Source organism: Oncorhynchus tshawytscha, linkage group LG22 (genome assembly GCF_018296145.1).
Source record: "Oncorhynchus tshawytscha isolate Ot180627B linkage group LG22, Otsh_v2.0, whole genome shotgun sequence".
Classification (NCBI taxonomy): Eukaryota; Metazoa; Chordata; class Actinopteri; order Salmoniformes; family Salmonidae; genus Oncorhynchus; species Oncorhynchus tshawytscha.
Window position 1 is genome coordinate 33,020,739 of NC_056450.1, and position 24,827 is coordinate 33,045,565.

Below are 24,827 nucleotides of genomic sequence, written 5' to 3' on the forward strand. Positions count from 1 at the left end.
TCTTTGAAGTCACATTGGTGGGTGGCCACAGAGTATTTGGGAACAGCTTTTTCTTTTCAATTCAAAGCCAACGTGTAAAATATATATATATATATACTACCATTCAAAAGTTAGGGGTCACTTAGAAATGTCCTTGTTTAAAAATAAAATAAAAAGTCCATTAAAATAACATTAAATTGAACAGAAATACAGTGTAGACATTGTTAATGTTGTAAATGACTATTGTAGCTGGAAACAGCTACAGATTTTTAATGGAATATCTACATAGGCGTACAGAGGCCTATTATCAGCAACCATCACTCCTGTGTTCCAATGGCATGTTGTGTTAGCTAATACAAGTTTATCATTTTAAAAGGCTAATTGATCATTATAAAACCATTTTGCAATTATGTTAGCACAGCTGAAAACTGTTGTTCTGTTTAAAGAAGCAATAAAACTGGCCTTCTTTAGACTAGTTGTGTATCTGGAGCATCAGCATTTGTGAGTTCCATTACAGGCTCAAAATGGCCAGAAACAAATAACTTTCTTCTGAAACTCATCAGTCTATTCTTGTTCTGATAAATTAAGGCTATTCCATGCGAGAAATTGCCAAGAAACTGAAGATCTTGTAGAACGCTGTGTACTACTACTGTCACAGAACAGTGCATTTCTAAGTGGCCCCAAACTTTTGAATGGTAGTGTATATTTGAGTGTGCATGTGTTTTCTGTGATTTATCTTCATAATTAAAAACAAATCTGAAAAAAATGTGTCTGTTAAATGTTTTTGTGTCTGGAAAAATGTGGGCATCCACCAGCCACCTGGATGAGGTACAGGGGTAGTAGTGTTTTAGGGATCTCTATCCTTACCACTCTCAGCCACCTTGCTGATGTCGACCCCCTGCTCTGCAGCCATGAAGCCCAGCACTGAGAACACCACAAACCCTGCAAAGAAACTGGTCCCACTGTTGATCATGGCTAGAACAAACGCATCTCTGCAGAGAGAGAGAGAGAGACTTTAAAGACGTGGTATTGATATCAAGCAAACACACACATACACACACACACACACACACACACACACACACACACACACACACACAGACAAGCTACTGATGCAGGCCTTTGGAACATCTACATTTTAAAAAGTCGAATACATCCATGTAATATAGCCTACACAGACAGACAGACAGACAGACAGACAGACAGACAGACAGACAGACAGACAGACAGACAGACAGACAGACAGACAGACAGACAGACAGACAGACAGACAGACAGACAGACAGAGACAGACAGACAGACAGACAGACAGACAGACAGACAGACAGACAGACAGACAGACAGACAGACAGACAGACAGACATATGATTAAGTAGGCAACAACATAAAGAGAAAGTGAAACATGTAATAATAGTGAATGTGTAATAGTGAGAAGACGAGTGAGACTAGAAAAGAGAAGTATGGAACGAAAGCTGGAGGCTAAAATAGAATGAAGGACGAAGGAGAGAAAAAGAGAAATAGACATGAGGATCAGTAGGCTTTTCTCTCATAGCTGCTGTGTTGTCGGTGTAATTTGGATATCGACTCTAAAGCCACGCGAGCAAATGAGCTACTTTAAAAGACTAGGATGGCTGGAGGGCTGAAAGGGGAGTGATAGAAACAACATCCATCCAGGACAGTTAGAAGTGATACTGTACAGATCAATGCGTTGTTATCACTGTTCTTATTGATTCAAATGACGCTGCTATGACGCAGATCTGACAGGATTGGACAGGCGTAGGCAATAACAGCTACACTTCCAACTACTTCTACTTCCATTTACTCCATATTGCTATCCTGTGAAACATTAGGCTAGACCGTGAATGAGGATAGAGGGGCAACTCTGTAAAACCCATGTAAAAAAATACTGCTACTTATTTATACACTATAGTATTCATTGTCGTGTTTTTGTAGACTTTACTGTAGTATTTACTGTAGTATACTGAAGTATTTACAGGTATCTATAGTATAAATACTGTAGTGAAAGAAAACTATGGTATATACTATAGTAATTAATGTAGTGTTTTTGCGGCTTGTAGTATACCGTAGTATTTACTATAGTGTTGTTGCGGACTGTAAAATACTGTAGCATTTACTGTAGTGTTCTTACAAAAATTACTGTAGTATTTTAGTTTAATTATCTTTGACATAGAAGTGGAGGCTTTCTCCTTGAGGAAACCTATTGGAGAAATACTAAAATAGCAGATTTTCCATAACCTGCAGGTAGGACTGGGGTCTGAACAGATAGTTCAGAGCTACTGCTCTTTTCTATAACCTGTACTGAACACACTATGGTCTATACTTGGCATGTAGGTTTCTCACTGATGTATAGCACAAATTGGGATATGGGGGAGGGGAATAAGCAGGGTATATGCAAATGAGGAACTGCAGTATTTACTATAGTTAAAAAAGTGTTGTTTTTGCAAACATTTTATTACAGTACTATTTACTGTAGTATTCTACAACATTCTATAGTAAGTAATACACGTCTAGTATAGTATTCTACAGTATACTACAGAATTCTATAGTATGTACTCCATAGTATTCCATAGTAAACTGTTGTATTTTTTAACGTGGGTAGAAAAATCCCTACCTTCCCTGTCCCATCCTCCCTGAGATGGATTAGCCTCCCTGTAGATAACGCTGAGTCATACTGCCAACTCTGTCCCACCAATAAGCCCCATTGTGCCCTTATTAAGAGCCAGCTATACGAGGAGTGTGTACACAACAACATGACCTGCATACTTGAGCTTTGTAGCATTGCTGTTGCTTCATGCAACAACAGTCCAAACAGTCAGCATCCGGATAAGGGCTGTGGCGGTAACAAATATTTGTCAGCCGGTGATTGTCAAGCAAATAACTGTCGGTCTCACGGTAATTGACCGTTAATTAACATAAACACATTTAGCATCTTCAGGCTTCCACACATAGCCTACAAGCTACTGATGCAGGCCTTTGGAACATCTACATTTTAAAAAGTCTAATAAATCCATGTAATATAGCCTACACCTTCACAATAAATGCATTATTTATTTTACACAGGTCTAAAGAAGCATGATATGAAGAAAATGTAGTCTATTACAGAAGAACAGAATAGCATACTCGGAGTTGTCCTTATGTCAGGTCCTGATCTGGCTATGCCAAATGGCTGTGGGCTACACTAGTTCATTAAGCAGACAAGATTTGCTTAGAATTCCGTGGCATTATTTTAAATTATGAAGAATACAATTGAACAAAGGTGAATAAAACATAAAGGATATGTTCTTCAAGCGATTCGAGGGAGTGAGCACATGCGGCTATTCTGTGTTGAGCGGTTAACAAAGAAATAGGTATTTCTATATTAATTTAAAGTTATTAGTTTAGTTGTTCTACAAACGTTGGGCTATATGTTTTGATTTTTAATACATTGTAAGGCTGCATGATGAGACTCTAATGATTATTTGAAAAAAGTCCCTTGAAAGACATGAGCTCTGCTTTGCTTTTTTTGGTGCAGGCTGTACACACTACATCAGTCACTCATTCACAATTTGACAAGCACTAGATAATGCCTAGAATTTCACAGCGGCATCCCCTTTGTGTGTCCGTAATGCACCCTAAAAAAATGGCCGTTGTGCCCTCCTCCCTGAGTGCTGCGTACTCTATCACGTGATCGGGTCTTTCTCACAGGCTACAAGTGAAGACAGGCACATCGGTGACGCAACTGCTTGTGTCCTTATCCAATTCAGAGGTGCTTATTGAAGATATTGGAAGAACTGTCCACTTGTACTTTTCATCAGCCAACAAGATGAGTAGGCTTAACGATCAGCAAAAGCACTAGCCTATGTCAATCTACTATCTCCCATAGAACAAAAGTTGACCTATTCTATTCTGAGTGAGAAATAAATATTCCAAACACAGTCTGGGACAGTTGTGGGATGCGATAGATCCCAAATTAATACAACCACTAGCATCCCCAAAAACATTTTTACGGAATGTGGTTGACGCAACAGATCAGAATTTTTAGCTTAAAATGTTGATAAACTATTAGGGTATTTCTTCACATTATAAGCGCAGCAATGCGCACATCGTAGTAGGCTATAAGCGTGAATGTTCCATTAGCAGAAAACACCATAATCAAAAGTGACCATAAATGCAATTATGCATGTAATGGTTTTATTATAAAAGGTGCATTTTTATGGTGAAAATAATTTTCCCCAAAATTGAAACTCACATGCTGCTTATGTATGTCAGTTATGCTCTACACCCCTTGTAAAGCGGATTATTGTTCTCAATATTAAGACGTTATTAGGCCACATTAGTTGTGATACAAACCTTATTAAAACATAGGCCCATGGGCTAGGCTACATGCGGTATGTGACTATGACTAGAAAAAGTCACAAAAAAGGGCATTGTTTCTTATTCTGGGCATTATTCACAAGTGATAATATATAATTCACAAGTGATAGGCTAATATTGTCACCCATCAGACTATTCTTGATTTAATATTGTCTTTACATATACTAAATAATATACAGTGCCAGTCAAAGGTTTGGACACACCTACTCATTCAAGGGTTTTTCTTTATTTTTTACTCTTTTCTACATTGTAGAATAATAGTGAAGACATCAAAACTATGAAATAACTCATATGGAATCATGTAGTAACCAAAAAAAGTGTATTTATATTTTAGATTCTTCAAAGTAGCTACCCTTTAGCCATACTGGTGTGCATTGAATTCTAAATAAATCACTGACAGTGTCACCAGCAAAGCACCCCCACACCATCACACCTCCTCCTCTATGCTTCACGGTGGGAATCACACATGCGAAGATCATCTGCTCACCTCCTCTGCATCTCACAAATACACGGCGGTTGGAACCAAAAATCTCAAATTTGGACTCATCAGACCAAAGGACCAATTCCCATCGGTCTAATGTCCATTGCTCATGTTTCTTGGCCCAAGCAAGTCTCTTCTTCCTATTGGTGTCCTTTAGTAGTAGTTTCTTTGCAGCAATTTACCATGAAGGCCTGATTCACACAGTCTTCTCTGAACAGTTGATGTTGAGATGTGTTACTTGAACTCTGCGAAGCATTTATTTGGGCTGCAATTTCTGAGACTGGTAACTCTAATGAACTTATCCTCTGCAGAAGAGGTAACTCTGGGTCTTTCTTTCCTGTGGCGAGGCTCATGAGATCCATGTTCTTCATAGCGCTTGATGTTTTAAAAAACTTTTTTTTTTTTTTAAATTTCTAAGTTCTTGACATTTTCTGGATTGACTGACCTTCATGTCTTAAAGTAATGATGGACTGTCGTTTCTCTTTACTTATTTGAGCTGTTCTTGCCATAATATGGACTTGGTCTTTTACCACATAGGGCTATCTTCTGTATACCAACCCTATCTTGTCAGCACAAAACTGATTGGCTCAAACACATTAAGAAGAAAAGAAAGGAGGATGCTTTTCCCCCTGGTTTATTTTCATGCCAGCTAGGTAGGCTATACTCCTGTTGCAAATATAAGCAATGTGCTTAATATTAGGAAAGTTGAGAAATAAATATAGTAGGACTAGCCTATTGAAAGCTGATGGGACCCTCCTCTTTTTAGTAGAGGCCATCACTCTGTTTTCTTGCGGAATTGCATAGCCTATTGAAATGTTGCGCAACATGAGCTCATGGGCTCTCATGAAGTGCTTGATTAGGTTTTCAAATACATTTACATTGATGTCAGAGTGATTAGAGGGACAATAGAGTGCTGAGTACCAGGCAGTTAGCAAGTTTGGTAGACTACTAACGACCTGCATCAGAGCTTGGAGAAGCCTAATTACCGTGACTTAACGGTCACATGGTTTTTGACTGCCTTCATGACCTTCGTGACCGCCGGTGTAGTGGTAATACGGTCACCGTAACATCCCTAATCAGGATGCATTTGGAATCATCATCATCAGAGGTCCAGATAATAGTTCATGGCTACTGTACGTTGAGAGTGATTTGTGGACAGATAGCACAACAGTGATACATGGATGAAGCGTGAAGTGTTAATTCAAGACAACCATTGAGAAACAAGTTAATGAGATCCTATAAAACTGTGAGGACAGGAGGTGGACGTGCTGATTTGTGGACAGGAAGTGAATGTTCTGATTGGTCCCTGACGATGAAGCATTGTTTTAACAGCTCCATTCATCAGCTCCGTCACCTACTAGACCTATAAACCAAATCAAAACTCAAACCCTCTCATACCCTGTTTACCCTCATTTACAGTTTATGGTTATCATATAGTCTACATCAGAGGACCATGACTAGCTAATATGAATACCGTCATAACTGAGACTGCATGTACACTGCATGTACATTTCTAACTAAGGTAAACAAAAAAGAATAGAAAAAAGTCATTGAAAGGCTACTCCTAAATGGACATTCCATAAATTCCCGCTAAGGCCTAACATTAGTATCGAGACTTGGTATCTATTAAAAAGCGTCCATATTATTGGCAACGTCCAGAAAACTGCCATTTTAGGAAGTTGGGTTTGTTTACATTTCTGAGTCAGTCTATGCTAAACACTCAGCCAGTCAACCCAGAGCTGCTGCAGCAGTGGGACTAGTGAGGGAGCTGACTCACTCGGATTATTAGATGTTATACTCAGACACTCTTGGGAGAATAATGGACGTTCAAGACAATGCTTTTTCTCTCTCTTACATTTTATCCAACTAAGAATAAAGATGCATAACCAATAACTAATTATCCCTGCAGTTTTTTTGGGGGGGATCCAATTTGTGGTCATGTTTGGTAGCAGTGGTTGATGGGTTTTATGGTCTAACTGTGCTTTTTTGTCATACTTACTGGTAGCAGTTGTTGTGGAAGCGGTTGTAGCTGCCAAGGGCAGTTAAAGCACCCAGACCAATGGCATAGGAGAAGAAGATCTGAGTGCCAGCATCGATCCACACCTAGGAACATAACATGAATATTTATGTTAAAACAATCCTTGCATATCCCTGTGCAACACATGCTGTCTGTACTGTACACACCATACCTGGGCTTCCCAGAGTTTGGACCAGTCTGGTTTCAGATAGTACACAATCCCATCCAGCGCTCCAGGTAAGGTTACACCATGGGCCAACAGAACCACCAGGACCAGGTAAGGAAACAGAGCTGTGAAGTACACTACCTACAGGGAAGGAAACAGAGATGTGAAGTACACTACCTACAGGGAAGGAAACAGAGATGTGAAGTACACTACCTACAGGGAAGGGAACAGAGATGTGAAGTACACTACCTACAGGGAAGGAAACAGAGATGTGAAGTACACTACCTACAGGGAAGGAAACAGAGCTGTGAAGTACACTACCTACAGGGAAGGAAACAGAGATGTGAAGTACACTACCTACAGGGAAGGAAACAGAGATGTGAAGTACACTACCTACAGGGAAGGAAACAGAGATGTGAAGTACACTACCTACAGGGAAGGAAACAGAGCTGTGAAGTACACTACCTACAGGGAAGGAAACAGAGATGTGAAGTACACTACCTACAGGGAAGGAAACAGAGATGTGAAGTACACTACCTACAGGGAAGGGAACAGAGCTGTGAAGTACACTACCTACAGGGAAGGGAACAGAGATGTGAACTGACAGCTATAGTGTTTCCTCCCACACTAGTTTATTACTTGACTTACAGACCTTATAGTATATCAATTGGTTGTTTCAAACCACCTAAAACCAACTTAGGCATAAAAGATGGTAATAAGAGCTAGAGTAGGGTCTCCACACTGGTGGGTGTGATGACATGACGTAACGTCCTCAAACAAGTGTGTGAACGTCTATAGTGCATTCGGAAAGAATTCAGACCCCTTGACTTTTTCCACATTTTGTTATGTTACAGCCTTATTAAAAAATTGATATAATTATACTTTTTTTCTCATCAATCAACACAAAATACCCCATTTACATAAGTATTCAGACCCTTTACTCAGTACTTTGTTGAAGCACCTTTGGCAGCGATTACAGCCTCAAGTCTTCTTGGGTAAGAAGCTACAAGCTTGGCACACCTGTATTTGGTGAGTTTCTCCCATTCTTCTCTGCAGATCCTCTCAAGCTCTGTCAAGTTGGATGGGGAGCATCACTGCACAGCTATTTTCAGGTCTCTCCAGAGATGTTTGATCGAGTTCAAGTCCGGGCTCTGGCTGGGCCACTCAATGAGATTCAAATACTTGACCCAAAGCCACTCCTGTGTTTTCTTGGCTGTGTGCTTAGGGTCCTTGTCCTGTTGGAAGGTGAACCTTCACCCCAGTCTTCACCCCAGTCTTCACCCCACCCCAGTCTTCACCCCAGTCTACTCTCTTCTTAGAGCTGGGCGGCCAGCTCTAAGCAGATTCTTGGTGGTTCCAAACTTCTTCCATATCAGAATGATGGAGGCCACTGTGTTCTTGGGGATCTTCAATGCTGCAGAAATGTTTTGGTACCCTTCCCCAGACCTGTGCCTTGACACAATCTTGTTTCGGAGCTCTACGAACAATTCCTTTGACATCATGGTTTTGCTCTGACATGCACTGTCAACTGTGGGACCATATAGACAGATGTCTGCCTTTCCAAATCATGTGCAATCAATTGAATATACCACAGGTGGACTCCAATCTAGTTGTAGAACAATCTCAAGGATGATCAATGGAAACAGGATGCACCTGAGCTCAATTTTGAGTCCCATAGCAAAGGGTCTGAATACTTATGTAAGTAAGATATATGTTTATTTTCATAGACTTGCAAGAATTAAAAAAAAACCCAGTTTTTTTCACTTTGTCACTATGGGGTATTGTGCGTAGATTGATGAGGATTTTTTTGTATTTAATCCATTTGAGAATAAGGCTGTAACGTAACGAACTGTGTAAAAAGGAATCTGAATACTTTCCGAAAGCACTGTTAAAGAATTCACAACAGCCATTCATTATTTCATAATTTCATTTAAATCAAATCAAATCAAGTTTTATTGGTCACATTCACATGGTTAGCAGATGTTAATGCGAGTGTAGCGAAATGCTTATGCTTCTAGTTCCGACCATGCAGTAATATCTAACAAATAATCTAAGAATTTCACAACTACCTTATACACACATAAGTGTAAAGGAATGATGAATAATACGTACATATAAATATATGGATGAGCGATGGCCGAACAGCATAGACAAGATGCAGTAGATGGTATAGAGTACAGTATATACATATGAGATGAGTAATGTAGGATATGTAAACATTATATAAAGTGGCATTGTTTAAGTGACAAGTGATACATTTATTACATCCAAATGTGATTTATAAAAGTGGCTAGAGATTGAGTCTGTATGTTGGAGGAAGCCACTCAATGTTAGTGATGGCTGCTTAACAGTCTGATGACCTTGAGATAGAAGCTGTTTTTCAGTCTCTCGGTCCCTGCTTTGGTGCACCTGTAGTGACCTAGCCTTCTGGATGATTGCGGGGTGAACAGGCAGTGGCTCGGGTGGTTGTTGTCCTTGATGATTTTTATGGCCTTCCTGTGACATCGGGTGGTGTAGGTGTCCTGGAGGGCAGGTAGTTTGCCTCCGGTGATGCGTTGTGCAGACCTCACTACCCTCTGGAGAGCCTTACGGTTGTGGGCGGAGCAGTTGCCGTACCAGACGGTGATACAGCCCGACAGGAAGCTCTCGAATGTGCATCTGTAAAAGTTTGTGAGTGTTTTTGGTGACAAGCCAAATTTCTTCAGCCTCCTGAGGTTGAAGAGTCGCTGTTGCGCCTTCTTCACCACGCTGTCTGTGTGGGTGGAGCGTTGGACTAGTACCCGAAACGTTACCCAAGTTCGAATCCCTGAGCTGACAAGGTACAAATCTGTCGTTCTGCACCTGAACAGGCAGTTAACCCACTGTTCCTAGGCTGTCATTGAAAATAAGAATTTGTTCTTAACTGACTTGCCTAGTTAAATAAAGGTAAAATAATTTATTTATTTTAAAATTCAGTTTGTCCGTGATATGTGTACCCTGAGGAACTTAAAACTTTCCACCTTCTCCACTACTGTCCCGTTTCCTGAAGTCCACGATCATCTCCTTTGTTTTGTTGGCGTTGAATGTGAGGTTATTTTCCTGACACCACACTCTGAGGGGCCTCACCTCCTCCATGTAGGTCGTCTTGTCGTTGTTGGTAATCAAGCCTACCACTGTAGTGTCGTCTGCAAACTTGATGATTGAGTTGGAGGCGTGCATGGCCACAAAGTCATGGGTGAACAGGGAGTACAGGAGAGGGCTGAGAACACACCCTTGTGGGGCCCCAGTGTTGAGGATCAGCGGGGTGGCCCGTCAGGAAGTCGAGGACCCAGTTGCACAGGGCGGGGTCAAGACCCAGGGTCTTGAGCTTAATGATGGGTTTGGAGGGTACTATGGTGTTAAATGCTGAGCTGTAATTGATGAACAGCATTCTTATATAGGTATTCCTCTTGTCCAGATGGGTTAGGGCAGTGTGCAGTGTGGTTGCGATTGTGTCTGTGGACCTATTGGGGCTGTAAGCAAATTGGAGTGGGTCTAGGGTGTCAGGTAGGGTGGAGGTGATATGGTCCTTGACTAGTCTCCCGAAGCACTTCATGATGACGGAAGTGAGTGCTACGGGGCGATAGTCGTTTAGCTCAGTTACCTTAGCTTTCTTGGGAATAGGAACAATGGTGGCCCTCTTGAAGCATGTGGGAACTGCAGACTGGGATAGGGATTGATTGAATATGTCCGTAAACATAAAAGCCAGCTGGTCTGCGCATGCTCTGAGGACGCGGCTAGGGATGCTGTTTGGGCCAGCAGCCTTGCGAGGGTTAACATGTTTAAATGTTTTACTCATGTTGGCTGCGGTGAAGGAGAGCCCGCAGGTTTTGGTAGCGGGCCGTGTCAGTGGCACTGTATTGTCCTCAAAGCGAGCAAAAAAGTTGTTTAGTTTGTCTGGGAGCAAGACATTGGTGTCCGCGACGGGCGACGGGCGACGGGCTGGTTTTCTTTTTGTAGTCCGTGATTGACTGTAGACCCTGCCACATACGTCTCGTGTCTGAGCCGTTGAATTGCGACTCTACTTTGTCTCTATACTGACGCTTAGCTTGTTTGATTGCCTTGCGGAGGAAATAGCTATACTGCTTGTATTTGGTCATGTTTCCGGTTGCCTTGCCATGATTAAAAGCAGTGGTTCGCGCTTTCAGTTTTGCACAAATGCTGCCATCAATCCACGGTTTATGGTTGGGGAAGGATTTAGTAAGTCACCGTGGGTACCACATCCCCGATGCACTTGTTAATAAACTCCGTCACCGAATCAGCGTATACATCAATGTTATTGTCCGATGCTATGCGGAATATATCCTAGTCCACGTGATCAAAGCAATCTTGAAGCGTGGAATCAGATTGGTCGGACCAGCGTTGAACAGACCTGAGCACGGGTGTTTCCTGTTTAAGTTTCTGTCTATAGGCTGGGAGCAACAAAATGGAGTTGTGGTCAGATTTGCCAAAAGGAGGGCGGGGGGGGTCTTTGTATGCGTCGTGGAAATTAGAGTAGCAATGATACAGAATGCTGCCAGCCGGGTCGCACATTCAATATGCTGATAAAATTTAGGGAGCCTTGTTTTCAGATTAACCTTGTTAAAATACCCAGCTACAATAAATGCAGCCTAAGGATATATGTGGTTTCCAGTTTACATAGAGTCCAATGAAGTTCTTTCAGGGCCGTCGAGGTGTCTGCTTGGGGGGGGGGGGATATACACGGTTGTGATTATAATCGAAGAGAATTCTCTTGGTAGGTAATGCGGTCGGCATTTGATTGTAAGGAATTCTAGGTCAGGTGAACAAAAGGACTTGAGTTCCTGTATGTTGTTATAATCACACCATGACTCGTTAATCATAAGGCATACACCCCCGCCCTTCTTCTTACCAGAGAGGTGTTTGTTTCTGTCGGAGCGATGTGTGAAGAAACCGGGTGGCTGTACCGACTCTGATAACATATCCCGAGTGAGCCATGTTTCCGTGAAACAGAGAATGTTACAATCTCTGATGTCTCTCTGGAAGGCAACCCTTGCTCGAATTTCATCTACCTTGTTGTTAAGAGACTGGATATTGGCGAGTAGTATACTTGGGAGCGGTGGGCGGTGTGCCCGTCTATGGAGCCTGACCAGAAGACCGCTCCGTCATTTTGGGTCGCCTACTGGGAACAGATCCACTGTCCTGGGTGGTGGTCCAAACAGAGGATCCGCTTTGGGAAAGTCGTATTCCTGGTCGTAATGTTGGTAAGTTGACGTTGCTCTTATATCCAAGAGTTCCTCCCAGCTGTATGTAATAAAACTTAAGATTTCCTGGGGTAACAGTGTAAGAAATAATACGTAAAAAATAAACTACTGCATAATTTCCTAAGAACGCGAAGCGAGGCGTCCATCTCTGTCGGCGCCAAACACTCCAACAAAACCAACAAAACAGAGAACACAGTTTTTCCAGGGGTGGCGACATAGGTAACAATAGCATAGGAGAAGAAGATCTGAGGGTCAGAGTCAATCCACAGCAACACCACATGAACACACACACACGCATCCAAAACCACACACAGATTCATCTGACACAACATTAGGAACACAACATGAACACCAACATGTACACACAGTCAAATAATACCTCCCAGGATATATGGCGAAAAATCCATGGCTCTGTTCTACTTCACAGCTCTGTTCTCTTCCCTGAAGCACATACGCAGATTTGGGATTTTGCTGAGAAAGCAACTTCCCGGTATCCTTTGCTAATCTTGTGTTAGAGCCTCCTAACCGTATTTAATAAAGTTGGGGGAAAAAAGGAACATATTTGCCTTGATCTGCAGGTACCCCCTTACCCGCCCCTCAAATGCACACAGAGGGGAAAGTTACTAATCGGCTTAAGTGGCCGGCTCAATTACCCTCCTTTTTTGCACCCTGCTCTGTGAGCTTTGGCTATTTCTGTGGAACACATAAGCACGTTTGCATACCTACATAGACACACAATTATATGTAAAGATACATAAAACAACAGAAACAAACCCGCCTACACACATGCACATTATTCCCAAACACAGCCTCTCCTACTAGATATTTGTTTCAAAGCTGCTTCAAGTTGAGACTGTTGGTGTTTTTCAATATTTTGAAGCATGCATTGATGCAAGCTTCAATGGAAAGTATTTATAGAAAGTACTTGCACATTTATTGAAATCAATGGCGGCTATTACTATTTGAGCTGAATCGGGAGAAAATAAACTCCAATGTCGGAATGAAATGTTGCCCATTTACATCTGATACGTTGCCTGTGGTAATTTCGGCATATTTACCTGCCTACAATACCCACTGTAGTGTGCGTAGATCGCAAGCCCATAGTAAGTTAATAGGGCTAACTGGCTTGCTACTACTGTTAGCTAGATAGATAGCCATAACGAATTGTTAGCTAGCTAGCTATCCACGAAGAACGTACATCTTGTCCTGGCTGGAAGAGGGTTCAGTGAATGGGAAAAACAGAAATACCTTATTAAGTCATATAGGGCTAACTCGCCAGCTAGCTAGCTAGCCACAAATAATTGGTAGCTAGCGACCCACCAAAAATTGATATCTACCTTGAATAACATTAGTTTTAGGTAATTTATGCCCTTTTAACTAGCTGGATAGCTAGATTATTACGATTCACATATAGTTGATAATTAGGAATTAAAATGTTTGCTTTGTGTATACAATGCATTCAGACCCATTGACTTTTTCCACATTTCGCATATTTTTGATTTTGTTATGGATTAAATAAAACATTGTCTTTATCAATCTTCACTTATCAATACCCCATAATGACTGTTACGGTTTTCTTCCGTCGAAGGAGAGTCGGACCAAAATGCAGCATGGTTAATACGATACATCTTTAATAAAGATGAAACACGATAATACAAAAACAAGAAACGGGACGTGAAAACCTATACAGCCTATCTGGTGACAATAAACACAGAGACAGGAACAATCACCCACGAAACACTCAAAGAATATGGCTGCCTAAATATGGTTCCCAATCAGAGACAACGAGAATCACCTGCCTCTGATTGAGAACCGCCTCAGGCAACCATAGACTATGCTAGAAAACCCCACTAAGCCACAATCCCAAAACCTACGAAAAACCCCCATACATAAACACAACACAAAATAAACCCATGTCAGACCCTGGCCTGGCCAAATAAAGAAAGAAAACACAAATACTAAGACCAGGGCGTGACAATGACAAAGCAAACAGATTTTTTGATATTCTTGCAAATGTATTAAAAGTAAAAAACAGAAATACCTTATTTACATAAGTATTCAGACCCTTTGCTATGAGACTCGAAATTGAGCCCAGCTGCATCCTGTTTCCATTGATCATCCTTGAGATGTTTCTACAACATGATTGGAGTCCACCTGTGGTATATTCAATTGACTGAACATGATTTAGAAAGGCAAACACCTTTCTACATAAGGTGTTTGCAGTTGACAGTGCATGTCAGAGGCAAAAACCAAGCCATGAGGTCGAAGGAATTGTCCGTAGAGCTCCGAGACAGGATTGTGTCGAGGTACCGATCTAGGGAAGTGTACAAAAAATTCTGCAGCATTGAAGGTCCCCAAGAACACAGTGGCCTCCATCATTTTTTAATGGAAGAAGTTTCTAATCACCAAGACTCTTCCTAAAGCTGGCCGCCCGTCCAAACTGAGAAATTGGGGGGAGAAGGCCCTTGGTCAGGGAGGTGACCAAGAACCCGATGGTCACTCTGACAGAGCTCCAGAGTTCCTCTGTGGAGATGGGAGAACCTTTCAGAAGTACAACCATCTCTTCAGCACTCCACCAATCAGGCCTTTATGGTAGAGTGGCCAGGCGGAAGCCACTCCTCAGTAAAAGGCACATGACAGCCTGCTTGGAGTTTGCCAAAAGGCACCTAAAGGACTCTCAGACCATGAGAAACAAGATTATCTGGTCTGATGAAACCAAGATTGAACTCTTTAGCCTGAATGCCAAGCGTCATGTCTCGAGGAAACCTGGCACCATCCTTAAGGTGAAGCCTGGTGGTGGCAGCATCATGCTTCAGAGCGCTCAGGACCTCAGACTGGGGAAGAAGGTTCACAGTCCAACAGGACAAAGACCCTAAGCACACAGCCAAGACAACGCAGGGGTGGCTTCGGGACAAGTCTATGAATTTCCTTGAGTGGCTCAGCCAAAGTCCGGACTTGAACCCGATTGAACATCTCTGGAGAGACCTGAAAATAGCTGTGCGACGCTCCTTATTCAACCTGACAGAGCTTGAGAGGATCTGCAGAGAAAAATGGGAGAAACTCCCCAAATACAGGTGTGCCAAGCTTGTAGTGTCACTTGAGGCGGTAATCACTGCCAAAAGTGCTTCAACAATGTACTGAGTAAAGCATCTGAATACTGATGTAAATGAGATATTTCTGTTTTACATTTTTAATACGTTTGCTTTGTCATTATGGGATATTGTGTGTAGTTTTTAATCCATTCTGGAAAAAGGCTGTAACATAACAAAATGGGGAAAAAGTCAATGGGTATGTGTGAGGTAATACAGTAGGGGGAGTGTGAGGTAATACAGTACGGGGAGTGTGAGGTAATACAGTAGGGGGAGTGTGAGGTAATACAGTAGGGGAGTGTGAGGTAATACAGTAGGGGAGTGTGAGGTAATACAGTAGGGGAGTGTGAGGTAATACAGTAGGGGAGTGCGAGGTAATACAGTAGGGGAGTGTGAGGTAATACAGTAGGGGAGTGTGAGGTAATACAGTAGGGGGAGTGTGAGGTAATACAGTAGGGGAGTGTGAGGTAATACAGTAGTGTGAGGTAATACAGTAGGGGAGTGTGAGGTAATACAGTAGGGGGAGTGTGAGGTAATACAGAAGGGGAGTGTGAGGTAATACAGTAGGGGGAGTGTGAGGTAATACAGTAGGGAGAGTGTGAGGTAATACAGTAGGGGGAGTGTGAGGTAATACAGTAGGGGGAGTGTGAGGTAATACAGTAGGGGGAGTGTGAGGTAATTCAGTAGGGGAAATGTGAATGCTTCTCAAATATAATGTTTTATGCATTCTTCACACTCTCGTCCTCACAAGAAAGTCCTCGGAGAATGCACTCAGAGCATGAGAATGTGGAGCACGGTAGTATGCATATTGAGAAACACCCTGTGTGTATGTTGCTGTGGGGACCACTAGGTAGAAGTTCATTAAAGTTGCAGTGAGAATTGAGTGTGAACTCTACAAGCCAGGCATTTACGGTTCTCAACCCACTCATGACAAACATAAGAGTACTTCCACACAAAGGCATCTTCTAAGGCTGTGGTTCCCAAACTTTTTATAGTCCCGTACCCCTTCAAACATTCAACCTACAGCTGCGCACCCCCTCTAGCATCAGGGTCAGCGCACTCTCAAATGTTGTTTTTTGCCATCATTGTAAGCCTGCCACAAACACATTACACAATACATTTATACGGCTCGTGGGAAGTGTCAAAGAGCTCTTATAGGACCAGGGCACAAATAATAATATAACAAAAATCAATCATTTTGCTCTTTATTTAACCATCTTACATATAAAACCTTATTTGTCAATTGAAAATAACTCAAAGGTTAATGAGAAGGGTGTGCTTGAAAGAATGAACATAACTCTGCAATGTTGGGTTGTATTGGAGAGAGTCTCAGTCTTAAATCATTTTCCACACAGTCTGTGCCTGTATTTAATTTTCATGCTAGTGAGGGCCGAGAATCCACTCTCACATAGGTACGTGGTTGCAAAGGGCATCAGTGTTTTAACAGTGCTATTTGCTAAGGCAGGATACTGTGAGCGCAGCCCAATCTAGAAATCTGGCAGTGGCTTCTGATTAAATTCAATTTTCACAGAACCGCTTGTTGCAATTTCAATGAGGCTCTCTTGTTCAGATATCAGTAAGTGGACTGAAGGCAGGGCATGAAACGGATAATGAATCCAGTTGTTTGTGTCATCTGTTTAGGGAAAGTACCTGCGTAATTGCGCACCCATCTCACTCAGGTGCTTCGCTATATCACATTTGACATTGTCCGTAAGCTTGAGTTCATTTGCACACAAAAAAATCATACAATGATGGAAAGACCTGTGTGTTGTCCTTGTTAATGCAAAGACTTGTGTGTTGTCCTTGTTAATGCAGACAGAGAAGAGCTCCAACTTCTTAATCATAGCCACAATTTTGTCCCGCACATTGAATATAGTTGAGTCCATGCAATCCTAGATTCAGAACATTCCAGCGAGAAAAAACATCACCCAGATAGGCCAGTCGTGTGAGAAACTCGTCATCATGCAAGCAGTCAGACAAGTGAAAATGATGGTCAGTAAAGAAAACTTTAAGCTCGTCTCTCGATTCAAAAAAGTGTCAATACTTTTCTCCTTGATAACCAGTGCACTTCTGTATGTTGTAAAAGCGTTACATGGTCGCTGCCCATATCATTGCATAGTGTAGAAAATACAGGAGAGTTCAGGGGCCTTGCTTTAACAAAGTTAGCCATTTTCACTGTAGTGTCCAAAATGTCTTTCAAGCTGTCAGGCATTCCTTTGGCAGCAAGATCCTCTCGGTAGATGCTGCAGTGTACTCAAGTGGCGTCGGGTGCAACTGCTTGCACGCGCGTTACCACTCCACTATGTCTCCCTGTCATGGCTTTAGCGCCATCACTGGTTTGCAGTGGTTTGCAGAAGAGAATGTCTTCCTTAATTGACCAGGAGCTGTGCCAGGCCTGTTGACTCATCCAGCTGTAATGCATAGAATTGACTGGCTTGTATGCAAAGCAGTAATTGTTTCAAAACACCTCCTGCCATGTCGCTGATGTGTCGTGAAACAGTGTTGTTTGATGAAGACATTGTCTGTATAGTTTTTTGGGCCTTCTCCCCCAGCATTGTCCCAGCCATATCCGCGGCAGCAGGAAGAATGAAGTCCTCTACAATAGTATGGGGCTTGCCTGTCCTAGCCACTCGGTATCTCACCATATAAGACGCTTCTAGCCCCTCTTCTTAATGGTATCTGTTGATTTTATACATGTCTTACTACTCGAAAGACGTCTTAATTCTCGCTCAAAAAACTCCTGTGGCTTATTTTTCAAATGGGCATGTTTTGTTTCTAAATGTCTGCGCAAGAGTGAAGGTTTCATCAGGTTGTGAAATAGTATATTTGCGCCTCTTCGATGGTCCAACGTCCCTGTCTGTTGTTCGGTGCTTTTCCGGATAAGGGTGCAGTAGCTCTTCAGCTGCATCAGATTCACAACTGTCAGTGTCCATGCTAAATGGGCTAACAACAACATGTAGAATTACTGATGCTAGCATTCTATGTGCTTGTGGAAGCAGAACAACTTGTGTTGTCGACACTGCTAGAAGTAGCAGTACTACCAGTAGAGCTGTTATGTTTCTCTATGGATGCGGGCCTTACTTTTTTTAAACTATTCATCAATTTTCGAGCAAACGCAATGAGCAGCAGCTACGTTTGGCTACATATGGACCTTTAGTGGAGTTCCCCAGAGAGAGTAACGGTTAATGTGATTGGATGTTCATTATTTGACTAGGCTACCTGCATTTGACTACGCTACCTGTGTTTGACTAGGCTACCTGTATTTGACTAGGCTACCTGTATTTGACTAGGCTACTTGTATTTGACTAGGCTACCTGTATTTGACTAGGCTACCTGTATTTGACTAGGCTACCTGTGTTTGACTAGGCTACCTGTATTTGACTAGGCTACCTGTAATTGACCAGGCTACTTGTATTTGACTAGGCTACCTGTATTTGACTAGGCTACCTGTGTTTGACTAGGCTACCTGTATTTGACTAGGCTACTTGTATTTGACTAGGCTACCTGTATTTGACTACCTGTATTTGACTAGGCTACCTGTGTTTGACTAGGCTACCTGTATTTGACTAGGCTACCTGTGTTTGACTAGGCTACCTGTATTTGACTAGGCTACCTGTATTTGACTAGGCTACCTGTATTTGACTAGGCTACATGTATTTGACTAGGCTACCTGTGTTTGACATGTTATTGAGGATTTATTTTGATTTTTGGCAGTGAAAGAAGGCTACTCAGGCAAGAAAAAAACCTCACCCAAATGTATAGCCAGCCCCGTTGGAAAATATAAATGGACTGTTTGAAAATGTGAAAAAAATTACATAAAAAATGTTCTATATTTATATTTTAAATGTGAATCGCATTTTTCTATGGCGTACCCACGACGACATTGCGCGTGTACCCGTTTGGAAATACCTGTACTAAGGCAAAACACACACACACGCATGTTTTTCCAGTCCCACATATTCGTTGATTTTACATGTGTGCTTACAAGTGTGTCTGATTATATTTGTCAGTCTAGACATTATGATCCGTACTAAAGCTGCTTTGAGGTCAGAGGGCAAAGTGGAGAATGGACAAATCTCTAAAGCTAGACTCACAAGAACACAGAAATTCCATTCTCGTTAATGTTGCTACAGTAGCTACATGTTTTGTTTTTACATTGTTTGGATTGAAAATACTTTTCTAGGCAGAAAAAACCCTGTATCTTAGCTTAACTCAAGCAAAGCACAAGACATATCCTTACACCCACACTCACCCACACGTTCACTGACCTTGCCTGTGCCTTTGACTCCCTTCCAGATGCAGAAGTAAACAATAACCCAGGTGGCGATCAGACAGAGGACCATGTGAGAGCTGATGTCACCAGGCTCATCCAGACCACCAGAGAGACGGAGCACCTTACGCCTGACACACACAGAGAGAGAGAGAGAGAGAGAGAGAGAGAGAGAGAGAGAGAGAGTGTAATGTTTACTGTTCATTTTTATTGTTTATTTCACTTTTTTATATTGTCTCCTTCACTTGCTATGCCAATGTTAACATATGTTTCCCATGCCAATAAAGCCCTTTGAATTGAATTGAGAGAGAGAGGTCAGACAAAAAGAATAGACAACCAATAACCTATGGTTAGGTAGTCAGTCCTATGACCAACCCAACACAACAGACCACAGATCACTTACTCCCAGAACTCAATGACTGGCGAGCGCATGCCCTCTGGTTCCACGCAGCTGCCGTTGAAGAGGAGCAGAGTAGAGGATGAGAGGTTGAGCGGGGAGGATACCACCGACGAGAAGAGGGAGCTGGGGATAGACGGATCGGGGGTGGAGGAGAGGAGAGGCAGGGTGCTGCGGTTGTGGCAAGCCCGGCGGAAGTTTTCGGTGCAGTTGAGGGTGTTCCAGGGGTGCCCGCAGGTAGCCCAGGGTAACGGGTTGGTGAAGGAGTGAAGCAGGAAGTACAGGCCCCACACCAGGATCATGATGTAGTAGGTGTTACAGAAGAACACTATTACCATGGAGGCCAGGCCAAGACCTGTGGAGAGAGAGGGGGAATGAGAAGGAGTGGCAGATGAGGGGATGTACAGTGGAGAACATTAGGACAAACATTTAGAGGAAGGATTTAAGAGAAAGAAAAACGAATGGGTTAGAGAACAAAAAAATAAAAAACCTCACTCAGAAAAATGAATTCCATCACCATTAAACAACATCTATGAAGATCAGGTTCCAAAATTCTAATACTTTGTGTTTTGTGTGCCAGCACTACTAAGGTACGGAAATCTCTTTGTGGTACCTATGCCGCCTAGGGGAAGAGCTGTCAGGAAAATAGTTATCGTCACAAGAACTAAATAATGAAATAGATTTGAATTTTATGAAACGTTTACTTCACCAGGCAGGTCAATTAAGAACAGATGCTTATTGACAATAACCAAGGGCTGTTGAGAATACACACTTTATAAGGTTTAATAGGTACACCCATCAGGTACTGGATCAGACCCCACTTTGACTCCAGAACAGCCTGAATTATTTGAGGAATGGAAACGTTGCTTAATTGGTTTCAAGGGACCTAACGTGTGCCAGGAAAACATTCCCCACACCATCACACCACCTCCACCAGCCTGTACCGTTGACTCCAGGCAGGATGGGGCCATGGACTCATGTTGCTTATGCCCAATCCTTAACCTGCATGATGCAACAGGAACTGGGATTCGTTGGACCAGGTGATGTTTTTCTACTTCTCAGTTGTCCAGTGTTGGTGATCACATGCCCACTGGAGCTGCTTCTTCTTTTTAGCTGATAGGAGCAGAACCCGGTGTGGTCGTCTGCTGCAATAGTCCATGCGTGACAAGGACAGACACCACTGTTGTACTGCGCCATTATTTGCCGGTTTGTGGCCCACCTGTTAGCTTGCATGATTCTTGCCATTCTCCTTTGATTTCTCGTCAACAAGCTGTTTTCGCCCACAGGACTGCCGCTGACGGGATGTTTTCTGTTTATCGCACCATTCTCTGTAAACCCTAGACACTGTCGTGCGTGAAAAGCCCAGGAGGCTGGATGTTTCTGAGATACTGGGACCAATGTGCACAGCACTGACAATCATACCACAGTGTTTCTGAGATACTGGGACCAACGTGCACAGCACTGACAATCATACCACAGTGTTTCTGAGATACTGGGACCAACGTGCACAGCACTGACAATCATACCACAGTGTTTCTGAGATACTGGGACCAACGTGCACAGCACTGACAATCATACCACAGTGTTTCTGAGATACTGGGACCAACGTGCACAGCACTGACAATCATACCACAGTGTTTCTGAGATACTGGGACCAACGTGCACAGCACTGACAATCATACCACAGTGTTTCTGAGATACTGGGACCAACGTGCACAGCACTGACAATCATACCACAGTGTTTCTGAGATACTGGGACCAACGTGCACGGCACTGACAATCATACCACAGTGTTTCTGAGATACTGGGACCAACGTGCACGGCACTGACTTAGATCACTTGTTTTGCCAATTCTAATGTCCAATCAAACAGTAACTGAATGCCTTGATGACCGTCTGCCTGCTTTATATAACAAGCCACGGCCACGTGACTCACTGTCTGTAGGAGCGAACCATTTTCGTGAACGGGGTGGTGTACCTAATAAACTGACCACTGAGTGTAGGTTGGAAGTTGATGACGATGCTATGATGTGACAGAGGAGCTGGGCTGCAAGTTACAACAGAATCAACATATTCACAACAGCTCTTATGTCAAAATGTCATCAATCAAGTCTTGTTGCGAGAAGACTGTTTATTCTGACAGTTGTTTCAGTTACATAATGCCAACATCTATGCCGAAAGTGGTGGTTTGAACAACCAAATGCTAGCCTATATTATAGGGGGGCGAAAGAAAGGATGTGTGAGACAGAGGGGTTGCAGAATAAAACAAGACAAAACCTACCTCAGAAACATGCTTTCACTCTTCATTAATGCATTTACATTACAGTACCTTTAAAGAGAGGGGCAATGTTCCATGCAGAGACCCCTCCTTGCTTCATGAACTGACCAAGAGCGATTTCCAGGAAGAACACGGGAATACCTCCGATGAACACAATAATCATGTAGGGGATCAGGAACACGCCTACAACACGCAACACACACATGTTAGCAACACAACTCCACACGCTACACAACACAGAGGCTATATTTCACAAACATACAACACAACACAAACTCTATTATGTGACAAATCTATCAAATACAGTGCTAGTGCATGCTTGTATAACTAGTGTTCAACTTGTTGTGGACTGATAAAAGTATCTCTATAACAGACATGATTATATCATTTATATTTCTACATGCTCATGGGAGAGAGAGAGAGAGAGAGAGAGAGAGAGAGAGAGAGAGAGAGAGAGAGATATCGCAAGCTGAAGAACTAGAGCTGCCAATTAGGCTAAAACTTATCTAGCAAAATGTTATTGCAGTGCAGTGACAAGGGAAGAGAGAAGGAAGGACAGATTAAGTGAGTGAGAGAAAGAGAGAGAGCAGGAGGAGGAGAGGAGGGTAGACAAGGCCATAGATAAGGAGGAGGTGTATTGAGAGGGAGATAACCATATTGTTTCATTCATTTAGTGTTTGGGCATGAGTGGCTGGCATTGTCCTTTGAACAGAGAGAACGATAGAAAGTAGGAAGGAGAGAGAATGAAAGAGAATGAGAAAGAGACCGTTAGTAAAAGTGAAAGTACACTAGGAGGGATTCTTGCTTGTATGTATTATGTCAAATATAACCATCCTATATGTCCCTTTTACAGTACAACTGACTCAAAAGCTTGAGGTCAAATGAAACGCATACATACACTACATGACCAAAAGTATGTGGACACCTGCTCGCAGAATATCTCATTCTAAAAGCATGGGCATTAATATGGAGTTGGTCCCCCCTTTGCTAATATAACAGCCTCCACTCTTCTGGGAAGGCTTTCCATTAGATGTTGGAACATTACTGCAGGGACTTGCTTCTGTTCAGCCACAAGAGCATTAGTAAGGTCGGGCACTGATTTTGGGAAATTAGGCCTGGCTCGCGGTCGGCATTCCAATTCATCCCAAAAGTGTTCGATAGGGGGCTCCGTGCAGGCCAGGGCTCTGTGCAGGCCAGAGCTCTGTGCAGGCCAGTCAAGTTCATCTACACCGATCTCGACAAACCATTTCTGTATGAACCTCGCTTTGTGCACGGAGGCATTGTCGTGCTGAAATAGGAAAGGGCCCTCCCCAAACTGTTACCACAAAGTTGGAAGCACAGAATCGTCTAGAATGTTATTGAATGCTGTAGTGTTATGATTTCCTTCACTGGACCTAAGGGGCCTGAACCATGAAAAACAGCCCCAGACCATTATTCCTCCTCCACCAAAATGTACAGTTGGCACTAGAGGTCGACCGATTAATCGGAATGGCATTCCAAGTTTTCAGAACAATCGGTAATCGGCATTTTTGGACACCTATCATGGCCGATTACATTGTACTCCACGAGGAGACTGCGTGGCAGGCTGGCTACCTGTTATGCGAGTGCAGCAAGGAGCCATGGTAAAGTGCTAGCTAGCATTAAACTTATAAAAAACAATCAATCTTAACATAATCACTAGTTAACTACACATGGTTGATGATATTATTACTAGTTTATCTAGCTTGTCCTGCATTGCATATAATCAATGTTAATTTATCATTGAATCACAGCCTACTTCGCCAAATGGGTGATTTAACAAGTGCTTTCATGAAAAAAACACTATCGTTGCACCAATGTGTACCTAACCATAAACATCGCCTTTCTTAAAATTAATACACAAGTATATATTTTTTAATATTGCCTGCTAACATTAATTTATTTTAACTTGGGAAATTCTCTTGCGTTCTGTGCAACAGAGTCAAAGGCTGATCACACCGCTCGCGTTGCAAAATACATTTAGAAATCTATGCTATTCAATCACTGCACCCACGTGCGCGTCAACGAGCATCTGCGTTGCCAAGGGATAAAATAGAAGTCATTTTTTATTTCTGACGAAGATCGCGCTGCAAGTCCTGCCACTCCCATTTCCTCATTGGTTTATAGAAGCAGTTACCCACGTGCCATCTCCTCATTGGTTTATAGAAGCAGGTACCCACGTGCCATCTCCTCATTGGTTTATAGAAGCAGGTACCCACGTGCCATCTCCTCATTGGTTTATAGAAGCAGGTACCCACGTGCCATCTCCTCATTGGTTTATAGAAGCAGGTACCCACGTGCCATCTCCTCATTGGTTTATAGAAGCAGGTACCCACGTGCCATCTCCTCATTGGTTTATAGAAGCAGGTACCCACGTGCCATCTCCTCATTGGTTATAGAAGCAGGTACCCACATCCCATCTCCTCATTGGTTATACCCACGTGGGTGATTGAAAGACGAACTGTGTTGCCGGTCAGTGTAGTAATACTATGAAAGTTTAGATGCCAATCACCATATAA

The 24,827-nt window shown here is 42.6% G+C and overlaps 1 protein-coding gene across 3 annotated transcripts in view; it reads right to left on the reverse strand.

Moving 5' to 3' along the window:
* si:ch211-117c9.5 (sodium- and chloride-dependent creatine transporter 1) overlaps positions 1-24,827 on the reverse strand; it is a 45,789-nt gene that overhangs the window by 8,932 nt on the left and 12,030 nt on the right. The window contains exons 3-8 of one of the 3 annotated variants that reach the window (XM_042304094.1): positions 22,342-22,473; positions 20,020-20,368; positions 19,615-19,747; positions 7,024-7,158; positions 6,834-6,937; positions 847-992 (exon numbers count right to left, since the gene is read on the reverse strand). In XM_042304094.1, the coding sequence (XP_042160028.1) occupies positions 847-992; positions 6,834-6,937; positions 7,024-7,158; positions 19,615-19,747; positions 20,020-20,368; positions 22,342-22,473 (999 nt within the window). The remainder of the gene's footprint in view (positions 1-846; positions 993-6,833; positions 6,938-7,023; positions 7,159-19,614; positions 19,748-20,019; positions 20,369-22,341; positions 22,474-24,827) is intronic. The other 2 variants (XM_042304095.1, XM_042304096.1) reach the window with 2 other exon arrangements.